This window comes from Danio aesculapii, chromosome 7 (genome assembly GCF_903798145.1).
Source record: "Danio aesculapii chromosome 7, fDanAes4.1, whole genome shotgun sequence".
Lineage (NCBI taxonomy): Eukaryota > Metazoa > Chordata > Actinopteri > Cypriniformes > Danionidae > Danio > Danio aesculapii.
Genome location: NC_079441.1, coordinates 46,466,086 through 46,478,350, shown reverse-complemented (window position 1 = coordinate 46,478,350; position 12,265 = coordinate 46,466,086). Strand labels below are relative to the sequence as shown.

At 36.9% G+C, this 12,265-nt stretch overlaps 1 protein-coding gene across 1 annotated transcript in view; it reads left to right on the top strand.

Annotated features, from left to right (window-relative positions):
• The window catches only part of si:ch211-186j3.6 (neural-cadherin), a 440,558-nt gene that overhangs the window by 274,933 nt on the left and 153,360 nt on the right, over positions 1–12,265 (top strand). The window contains 2 exon segments of the mRNA XM_056462007.1: positions 6,269–6,552; positions 8,825–10,448. Coding sequence (XP_056317982.1) covers positions 6,269–6,552; positions 8,825–10,448 — 1,908 coding nt within the window.

The following is a 12,265-nucleotide window of genomic DNA, read 5'->3' as shown; positions in this document are numbered from 1 at the left end:
TTGCAGGAAACATAAAGTGTTCATTTGAGTGCAAATGAGGGTTTGTAGATTTGACAACCTGACATCACAGCTCAGGTGTGATCATTTACACCTGGTGAATACATGTTCTGCCGAGTGTGGGGAAGATACATACAAAAATGTTAATTAGTATATTAATTAATTAAAGGCATAGATGTCATTTTCGCTGCCAGAAGGTGCCTATTCACAACAAACAAAGGCATAGATCATTTAGTTGTGACATGGGGCTCATGGTCTAACAGGGTTGTGCTTATTCTCTTAATGAGTTATGGGTGTGTTTTGAGCATAACATGCAATAAATCAATCAGCGTCTAATCTCCCATTCCCTTTAGGAGTCAGGTGCATCCCGCCATGGCACATTTGCTATTTTCATAGTGGACACTGTAAGTGGAAAAACTGAACACTTCACTAGTTGAGAAACCGTTAAACAGAGCATTTGTGAAAGGATAAATAATGAGCCTCTTCTATTCGGCCCCTTTACTTTACTCTTTACTTTACTCCTTTACTTTTGTGGAGTAAGGAAACGGTTTAAACCTGCTCTACTGAAGAAATCCATTACCCTACATATTTAATTTTGTTTGTTAAGTGCAAAGATTTGTTTCAAAACTATTTCTAAATTCAGTTCTAATTTCCAGCAAACGAGTAAATGAACAATAATAGTGAAGTGTAGTCAAAAAGTTATATCCAAACACACATCCTATTATTATGCCCCATATGGTGATGCATATGTCTCCAAAACCAAACAGGTGTACAAATCTTAACTTTTTTTTAAAACAAATATAAAAATATATAATTATAAACATTTGTAACATTGTAATTAAATTAAATTCTTTAATTGTGTATTGCTGTACACTCTGTGTATTAAGCAATGTGTCAGCATTTTGGACTTGCGTAGATGCATAACTAACACGCTCTGCACTGGACTTTAGACCTGCTTGTAGCTGGTCAATGGCACGGCCTATTTCAGGTCTTCAAAATAGCAACGCGCCAACGATGCACCTTAACAGATCTCCTTTTTAGACCAGCACACCCATGAGTCCACAAAGTGGCACAAATGGATTTGCTGTTTAAAAACGTGGTGCAAAATGTTAAAAAAAATGGGTTTTGTTGGTCTGAAAATAGCAACAAATTGCGCCAAACACATCTTGTGCCTTATTGCATCGGGTGTATAATAGGGCCCCTACTGTGGAATCTTGAAAGTTGTCGTCTTCAATACATAATAAGAGACTACTGCATTATTTATGTTCCTGGATGAGTTTAAGGATTTTAAAAAAGTATCATCATAGTCTGAAGCAAAGAAAGACTGAAAGGTGTCAAAGTGAAATGAAGACCGGTGAAGCAATTCAAAAGAGATGAGTATGATGTGGCACGGAAGAAGCACAGCTTTTATAATGCTACAGTTGACTGCTTCTGGTCCTTCTAGTTGTGGTAACGTTGGAAAGAAGCAGCCCTTCTGTTTAATCATACTAAATACAGTTTAAGGCTGTGTTATAATGCTGCTCTGATTTTTTCAAACCACATTTTTTTCTACACGGTTTGACCCTTCATCCACATGAAAACACAGAGTCAGGATACTGAAACCAATAGTTTCTGAAAATTCCAACCAGGGTGAAGATTTTCAGAGACTCCAGTAACAATGTTTTTGCCTCCTGATCTCAGCATGTGTTCTGTTTTCTCCTTTCTGATTGGCCAACATGGCTTTATTCTATGGCTTTTATTGCCAACTGTTGATTTAGCAAGCCCTTAAGAGTGCATCACACTGTGTTTTTGTGTTTTCATGTGGTCAGAGATTTATTCTTTTAAACAAAAGAGGGAAAAATTACCTGCTTATGTGTGGATATGGACTAAATAAACTGTTAGTCTTAAAAAAAAATTTACATTTAAAAAAAAAAAAGAAATTTCTACAGCTTTGAATATTCTTCTAAGTATTAGTCAGCAACATGTATATAGCATCACCTTAGAATTATAAGGTTCTATCTGACATTTATGTCAAAAGTTATTCACATATTCTTATTAAATAACAATTTATTTACAGTATGTGATTTTTTTAATAAGTTGCTTATATTTAAAAACGTTTTATCTACAAAAATGAACTCTAGTTTGGCTTTAGAATTTTTTTTTTCTGTGAGCCAATCAGCATTTCAAATGCACACACGAGGACCAATCAGGATCAGTTTTATTGGCATTTTGCCGTACTGCTCCATTGACAGCAGGAAAGACCAGAAAGAAGCACAGAATCAGAGTTGACTAAATAATGCTGCACCACACAAAATTGAGAAGAAACCTAAAACTAAAAATATGTGTGTAAGTGTGATGATTTAGAAGCATTGTGTGACATGAAATGCTAAATTTTACATATTTTGAAAATAAACAGTTATTAACAAGTGTAAAATATTAAATGTAAAATATTTTTATTTGTGTATATATAGCCAGTCAAACATTTTCAGTGTTTATTAAACTCATTTGCTTGTTGTCTGTTTTTTTTTATTTAAAGTCTTTACATTTGATATTAAGCCTTGAAGAGCAAATAACTTAATTTAATTCATGGGCCATACAATTCAAAAAATATTACCATATTAATTACATAAAATGAACATCTTCACTGGTCAAAGTATTTAGCACAGCTTTATATGCTTAATTTGAACAAGAAAAAATATTCAACCTAAAACCTTAAATAAATGTGTTAGAAAGCAAAAATGTAACTTTCTTAAATATCAACATACTGTTACAACACCTTTTTTTTTTTATAAAAAAATATATTTTTATATATATATTTATAATAAATTAATAAGCAGACTGATTGTATTTCTTGAAAAGTAATGCTTAAATTAATGATCTGCCAGATAGAACCTGATAATTCCAAGCCGAAAATGACTGTTTAGAATTAGAAGGTTCTGTCTGCTTTTGCCCTGTTTTTACCCCAATTTACAAATTTAAGAGAATTTTGATAACTTACATGTAGAGTACATTTAGGGTCTCTGTCATGGAAGAGAACTGTTACACACATGTTGTTTGCTATATGGAATGCAAATACTTTGAAGCTCAATATCTCAGAATCATTTAGAACACAGACAGAACCTTATACAATAACTCCAAGGTAGCGATATTTATTCTAGTGTTTTTTTTATTTATTTATTGTGTATATTTTAATAAAAACCTTAAATACTGTACATAAAAAATAAATAATAATAATAATAATAATAATAATAATAATAATGATGATGGTGATGAATTAAATGTATTAGCATGCATTACATTTTACGAAATCAAAATATGAATAAGATTTGGATAAAAAAAGGTTATTTCAATATTTACTGTGTTTCTACAGTTGGGCTACATTAGTGCATGCTAAACCTCTCACAGGGTTTGCTAGCACACAGCGATATTAATGAAACACGGTTCGAACATGTTCCCATGAGCTCGTGCTTGTCTCCAGGCTGTTGCTCTCATATTCCTCTGCTTCGTGCAATAACATCTGTAGCACTCGTGAATGTGAGACAGAGACAGTTGGTTCCTCATCAATATACCCTGAGAACACAACAAATGCCGCTCCCTAGATATAAGCAGCCCTCCTGCATTTCCATGCAAAAAGCCTGAGATAATATTTTCTTTTATCACGCACTCAGAAACACGCAGGAAGAGGATAGTCTACATAACTCATCAGCCGGCCTGTCTCGCTATACAGATGCACTACTGAAGCGCGTAATTCCCTGTGCTCCAGTTGAATCCACGCCGCACTCCTTGGTGTGGATTTGATGCAGGGTAGAGGAAGGGAATTCTTGCATCAGTCATTCATCATAATACAGCCTGAAGTGCTTGGACATTCCCTGAGCCTGAAGCTTGGCCCTGATGAATAGATTTCAGCCTTCACTGCAGCTCAGACTTTAAGGGATAGTTCGTTCAGAAATGAGAATTTACTCACTATTTACTCACTCTCGGGAGATCCCAAACCTTTATGAGATTCTTCCTTCTGTTGAATGCAAAATAATATATTTTAGAAGCTGAAAATATGTAACTGTTGACTTACGTAGCAGGAATAAACAAATAGTACAGAAGTCAATGTTTCCAACATTCTTCAAAATATCTATTTTTGTTTTTAACAGAAGAAAGAAACCACTAAATGTTTGAAATAAGTAAGGGTGTGTAAATAATGACAGAATTTTAGTTTTTGGCTGAACTATTCCTTTAACCCTCGCAGCCACATGGAGAAGAGCCATGGGAAGCTGGCGAGCTCTCATTGCACAATACATCTGCTCTTTCATGAGTTAGCCATGCTTGATTCTTTGCATTTGCAAAACACGCAAATAAGCCAAATATTCCCCAGTGCAATTTTGTAGAGGTACCCGAGGCAACGTGAGATGGTGGAGAGGAAATGGCGATAAGGCTCGTAATGCGTCGTTTCCTATTCATTAACCTTGTACCAGCAGGAATATCCAAACACACTGTGAGCGGATCTGATGGATTGTGGATTGTGTTTTTGCACTGTTTGCTTAGCTTGTTTGTTTATATGAAGTCTCTTTGAGCTTTGAGTCCTCGATGCAACATTACAGCAAATTGGTAATAAGGAATTTAATAAAGGACACAACATGTGCATCTTTCACTGTTTAATTAACACAGCCCAATGGGGGATCTAAGCATTTATTCCTTACCTCTTAAGTTGGTTCGGAGATTGTGCACTATTGTTTTTGATTAGTTTGCTTTCAAATGTAGCGATGCTCATCTTTGATGAATTGAAACCTGCAAGTTTGTTTACCACAAAGACATTTGAATAATGTTAAATGTAAAAAATAGATAGTTTGTCACAGCTGAATACTGTGGTCTGACTTTTTTTTTCTTTTTTTAATGACTTAATGATAGTACAGTGGATAATACAGTAACAATACAAGTAATGACAAATGTGAAATTAAAGCCATGAAACCCCCCTGACTCAGCAGGGTGTTTTCACACCTCTAGTTTGAAAAAAGGTCAGGAAAATGCGTGAGTCCAGCTTTGTATAGGTAGGATTGTTGAGTGGCGAATGATGGAAGGGTTTGCATTAAAAAGGGGGGTTTCATTACTTGCACAACTGCTGATTTTCACAGGATCTGAGAGCTGTGTGGAAGTGAAGGATTTTCAGTCCATAATATTGTAGTGATATTACTGTAAACTTAGTAACTAAATCATTTTGACTAAGGTATGTCTTTAAAAACTGAAAGAGTACTGTTGACGATACTAATTAACTTTGCCATCTGAATAAACATAAACAAAGAACATTGATCACACACTCACCAAATCTGTAGAGACAGGACAATTAACGCAAACTATAACCACGTCTTCTTTTTAAAAGAAGACGAGTGGCAAATCCGGATTTCAACATTTCTAGATTTGGAACGATATCTCTAAAAAGGCTTATAACTTTTGACTAATTTTGAGTATTGTTATGATACTTGTCTTTATACATTCCTTGGGTTGTCCTGAGAAAATTGATACCAATAAAATTATTATTATTATTATTAATGTATTTTATTTCTCTCTTTTTTGCTGTTTAAGTGAACACTTTACAGTTTTTTCAGCATAATCAAATTAAGCTTTTAGTGATTTCCTTAGTATTGAAATGTATTAAACATGCAGAAAAGCACAGAAAAGGTGTCGGGTTGGGGGTATTAAAAGGTGAAAAATTCTGTTTAAGCTACATAAGACTGGTTTTATAAGCTATAAGTTTTGAGCGCAATGTTTTTTTTTTTCTTTTATTATTTTATTTTTGAAAAGATGTTAGAAGGAAAGCCCGGCTTGAGCTGAATGGGCCTTTGACTGAATGTCTGGCAAGAACTATGGGTACAAAGCATGGTTTCGGGCCGGGAGAAATTAGAAATAAGTGAAAATTGTCATGGACCATTATTAAAAATTCTGAAAAAAGAAATAGAGAATGTTTAATTCTAGATATATTTTCACCTAATTTGAGGTTTATTGGTCTGTTTCCATGGTGGCGAGTGTCCAAGGCTGCTCTTAACAATGACCTCTAAAGGCCATCAAAGCAGTTTATTGTTCACCTGCAGCAAAAAAGCTTGTTATCATGCTTTAAATATACATCGTTTTTCCTGCTAAGCATTTTTTGACACTTTAAGAAGTGCCTGCCTTTTAGCCTTTTGTCCAGTAGCCTTTTCATCAGCTTCAAAGAAGATATTTCACTTCCTCATTGTTCTTCTTGAGATTTTGTACAAGCCATTGGAAAAAGTTTTCTCTCTGTTCATTAACTGCTCTTATTCTTTAGGTGCTAATGCCAAGTTACGTTACCAGATTACCTCAGGAAATGTCGGAGGTGTTTTTGACATGGAGCCTGAGGTGGGGACTATCTTCATTGCCCAGCCATTGGATTATGAACAAAACAAGCTCTACAAGTTGCACGTCTTGGCCTCGGATGGCAAGTGGGAAGATTATGCTACAGTGATAGTTACAATTGTGAATAAAAATGATGAGGCACCTGTTTTCTCTGTGAATGAGTATTACGGCAGTGTGACAGAGGAGCTGGATGGTTCTCCCGTCTTTGTGCTACAGGTACAGTGTCTAGTTTCTCTTCTTGGATTCTATCAGCTCTGTTATTTTTCAGCTCACATTTTTGTTATTTTAAAATGTCATCTGTGGCTTTTATTCCTTTTTGAAAAAAAAAGCATGTTAGAAGCCTCTCTTAATGTAATAAAAACAGGTCATTGATGTGTGAATTAACACATTCTTCTTTCATTTCTACGCTTGTTACAAATTAATAATACAACATCATTGGAAATTGCCCAAACACTCATTTGCATGTCCTTGCCAGGGTATTTTGTGTTTTGTTGTTATTATCATTATTATGGTAAAAATTGTGATTGATTTGTTCTTTTGAATGCAGTCAATATTTCCATAGAGTCTCCAGAGGTTTGTGCATTCTTTTTAAAGTCTAAAAATAATTTCATTATTAGAAGATTGAAATGGAATTAGGAACATCATTTGACTATTCGTGGGGGAAAAAAGTTGTGAGAGGCTTCTTTTATTCAGAATGTTTAATCTTTTGTAAAGCCAAAAATTATTGGAGGTAATCTTATTTCCTAACTTTTATTTGATCTCCTGGACAAAATTAGTTTTTTTTTAAATAATTTATTTTATTTATTAGTGTCTTTTGTATATTTTGCTCATGTGTTTGTTGTCGTATGTATGCTAATGCAAATCATGTCAAAAATCAAATAAATGAGAAATAGAAACAAGGAAATGGATGGATTGAAGAAATGGACAGGTTGAAGGAATTGATGGATGGAAGAAAAAGAGGAGGAAATCAGTTGGATGGATGGATGGATGGATGGATAGATGGATATATGCATAAATAGAGTTTTATAGAGTTGGGTGGGTATATTTTTAGAGAGATAGATGGGAAAGATTGGTTGATGAAAATAGAGTTCGATATATGTTAAAGAGAGGGATGAACAGAGAGATGGGTTAATGGAAAGAGTGAGTTAATGAGTTGATGGACAGATTGGTGGTGGATGGATGAAATAAATAGAATGATATATGGTTGGATGGATGGATAAATAAAAGAAAGAAAAAGAAAGAAAGAAAGAAAGAAAGAAAGAAAGAAAGAAAGAAAGAAAGAAAGAAAGAAAGAAAGAAAGAAAGAAAGAAAGAAAGAAAGATGAAACAGGAAGGAAGAAATTGACGGATGTTTAGAGATATGGATGAAAAGACTTTAATAGAGTTGGGTGGGTACATAAAGAGAGAGATGTATAGAGAGATGGGTTAAAGAGGGGGTAATGGGCAGATGGGTGGTGTATGGCTGAAATAAATAAAGATTGATTTATGGATGGCTGGGTGGATGGATGGAATAAAATAATGACAGAAAGAAAGATGAAATAGAAAGGAAGGAATTGTAGGATAGTTAGAGATAGATGAATAGACTTTTATAGAGTTGGGTGGGTCTATTTTTAGAGAGATGGATGGATGGAAGGATTGGTTGATTAAAAGAGTTAGAGATATGTTAAAGAGAGGGATGGATAGAGAGATGGGTTAATGGAAAGAGTGGGTTAATGGACAGATGATGGGTGGTGGATGCATAAAATAAATAAAGAAGAATTTTTGGATGGACGGATGCATGGATGCATGGATGGATGGATGGATGGAATAAAGGTAGGACAGACAGAAAGAAGAAATAGGACGGAAATAATTGTTTAATGGTTAGAGATATTGATGAATGGGTTAATGGAAAGAGTGGGTTAATGGGTATTGGACAGGTGGGTGGTGGATGGATGAAATAAATAAATGAGTTATGGATGGATGGATGGACGGATGGATGGATGGATGGATGGACGGATGGATGGAGGGTTGGATGGATGTATGGATGGATAGATGGACGTTTATTGAGGTTGGTGGATATACTGTTTGAGAAATATGTGAGTGGAAAGATTGGTTGATGGACAAAGTTAGAAATCCGTTAAAGAGAGGGATGGACAGATATAGAGAAGAGTTAATGGAAAGAGTTGGAGAGGTGGGTGGTAGATGGATGAAATAAAGAATGATTGATGGATCGATGTGTATATAAGACGATGAATGTATGGATGAAGGAGAGATGGATGAAGAAGGAATGGAAAAATACATGTATAGATGTATGAACAGATAGTTGGAGAGATGCTCGGAAGGTTGTGAAAATATATAGATGATAGATGGATACACATAGAGAAATATATGGATGACTAGAGCATGTACAGATAAAATGAGCATACATGGATGGATGGAGGAATAGAGTGATTTTTGTTTTTGCTAAGTGTGCAGAAGAATCTTCAATATATTCTCTTTGATGTTGTAGGTAACAGCTTCTGACCCAGATAAGGATGCTGACCAGGAGGCTTTGAGATATTCCCTTCATGGTCAAGGTGCTGAGAGTGAGTTCATCATTGATGAGGTGACTGGGAAGATTTATGCCCAGAGAACATTAGACCGCGAGGTCCGGGCAGTGTGGCGTTTTGTGGTCCTGGCTACAGATGAGGGTGGCGAGGGGCTGACAGGATTCACCGATGTCATCATCAACGTATGGGACATTAACGACAATGCTCCTATTTTTGCATGTGCCCCGGACAGTTGCCACGGAGATGTGGCTGAAAATTCCCCTCCTGGCACCTCCGTCATGGAAATGACGGCCACTGATCTGGATGATGCAGCTGTCGGACAAAACGCTATGCTGGCTTATAGGATTGTAGGTAATGCTGCTTTTAATGGAGCTAACAGTGGAGCGGATATGTTTAACATCAATCCTGCTACTGGGACAGTTTCTGTATCGATGTCTGGCCTTGACAGGGAACAGATTGACTCGTACGTATTGGTGGTGGAAGCACGGGATGGTGGAGGTATGATTGGATCAGCCACCGCCACTATACACGTAACAGACGTTAATGACCACATACCACGTTTCCTGGACCGCTCCTGCTTCGTGCGTATCCCCGAGAGCAGTGAGCCTAACACAGCCGTAATTGAGCTTGCCGCAGAAGATGCGGATGCTGGAGAAAATGGCCAGCTTACCTTCAGCGTGGTGGCTGGTGATCCGGAACAGAAGTTCTACATGGTGAGCCATCGACAGGAGCAGCGTGGGACCCTGCGTCTCAAAAAGCGTCTGGATTACGAAAAACCAGGCGAGCAACGCTTCAACCTTACTATCAAAGTGGAGGACATGCAGTACTCCACTCTTCTACACTGCGCACTAGAAATCGAGGACTGCAATGACCATGTGCCAGTCTTCATTCCCCACTTCCTCCAGCTTCCTGCTATACGAGAGGATGTGGCTCCAGGAACGAGTTTGGCAAGTGTGGCTGCCAGCGATTTGGACTCTGGGTTGAATCGCGAGATTACTTATACCATTGCTGCCGAGTCTGATCCCTACCATCTGTTTTCGGTGGACCAGTCAGGGTTGGTCACTGTTGCTAGCGAGTTGGATCGTGAAAAGGTTGCACAGCATCACTTGGTTATTCTAGCAGCAGACCACGGGACGCCACCATTGACTGGCACAGCAACTATCCAGATGGCTCTGCTGGATGTCAATGACAATGGCCCTGAGTTTGAGGCTGCATATGCACCGGTGGTGTGGGAGAACGTTTTAGGGCCACAGGTCGTGCGGCTTAACCAGACTTCCATGCTATTGAGAGCCGTGGACCGAGATTCAGAGGAGAATGGCTCGCCCTTCTCGTTTTTCGTGCCTCTGGAGTATCGTTACAGCAATGACTTCCACCTGCAGGATAATGGGAATGACACGGCCACCATCACCGCCCTGAGAGCTTTCGACAGAGAGAGACAGAAAGAGTTTCTTCTACCTGTCATCATGACCGACAGCGGCAGTCCACCCAAGACCGTCACAAACACCCTCACCATCACCATCGGTGACGAGAATGACCACGCACACACAGCGGGACAGAAGAAAGTGTTCATCAACTGCCACAGAGGTAATCTCTCTAATATTATAAGCGTGTGCTGGCACGATAAAGTGGGTCATGGTAAATTATATTCAGTGATGAGCTGATACAGTTTGATTTAAATTGATTATAATATCTGTTATAACAATGTGTTTCTCATTAAGCTGCTTGTATGAATTGTTTCGCATTTTCTTGATGTAGTTATTTTTATTTCCCTGATGATTATCATAAGTGTCTTCACAGAGCAGGTTGTATTTTTAATGTTATACAGCATTAACCAATTAGTATTAATGTTCAGCGGTGAGAACAATAGTATCTGGATGCAGCTTTTATGATGCAAGCTGAGGTTGCATCACTCAGCGATGCAATGTCAGACACAATGCACTCAAAATGGAGCGAGTGATGTCACTGTGAGGGTTAGAGTTTGGGGTGGGGTTAGGTGAGCCCATTAAAAACCACTGGATGAAGCTCAGATTGCACTGCACCGAGTCTGTAGCCAGACCCCTCTCGGTGAGAATTGACTATTTTTGGTAACACTTCATTTTAAGGTGTCTTTGATACACATTCCATGTACTTAATAGTAATTGCAAGTATTATGCTTAATTACATGCAAGTCATTTTAAACCCTTTTTAACCATATAGTACATGTAATTAATTAATATGAGGTATTAGGTAAAACAGTTGGTAAATAATTAGTTAGCCTGTAAAATGGACATCTTGAAATAAAGTTTAACCAATATTTGATAATATATTGATGCTATTTCTTCCATATTTAAGGTAAAATTATTATTTTTTTTGCATATAATAACAATTGACCAATTTAATTAAAATATTCCATGTTCTCAGATGGTTATAATCATTTTAAGACGGCTTAATATCATTGTTTAAACTTTAGGAGGGCTGAGAAATTGATATTTAGTGGAATAATCCTTATTGTCAATCACAACAACTGAACATTTATTTATTTATTTATTTATTTATTTATGTTGAATGAATTAATGAATAGGGGACGCGGTGGAGCAGTGGGTAGCACAATAACCTCACAGCAAGAAGGTTGCTGGTTTGAGCCTCGGCTGGGTCAGTTGGCATTTCTGTGTGGAGTTTGCATGTTCTCGCCATGTTCGTGTGGGTTTCTTCCAAGTTCAATTCAATTCAATTCACCTTTATTTGTATAGCGCTTATACAATGTAGATTGTGTCAAAGCAGCTTCACATAGGTCACAGTAAATAGGAACAGTGTAGTTCAGTTTGTAGTGTTTAAGTTCGGTTCAGTTCAGTGCTCCAGTTTCCCCACAAGTCCAAAGACAAGTGGTATAGGTTAATTGGGTAAGCTAAATTGGCCATGGTGTATATGTGTGATTAAGTATGTATTATTGTTTCCCAGTAAAGGGTTGTGGCTGGAAGAACATCCGCTGCGTAAAAAATGTGCTGGATAAGATGGCGGTTCATTCCGCTGTGGTGACCCCAGATTAATTAAGGGACTACGCCAAAAAGAAAATGAATGAATGAATGAACGAAGTTACAATAAATGGCAATAGTTTTATATGGAAATTGGAGAGGAAAAGTGTTTTCCAGCCTTTTGCTAAGGCAAAATATATAATATCTAAATATGTACAGTAAATAAATTAATTCAAACCTAATTTAGCCATTATTCCAGTTGTCAGTGTTTAGTTTTAAAGGTCCTTATACTCTCATCTTTAATGAATCATACGTTAACACTTTATAATTACACACAATGAATCATTTATTAAGCATTAGCAAATAGTTAATTGATTATTTGTTTAGCATTAATTACATTAATAGACGTTAGTAAGCAGTTTAATAATACAGCTACAAATGCTGTACAAA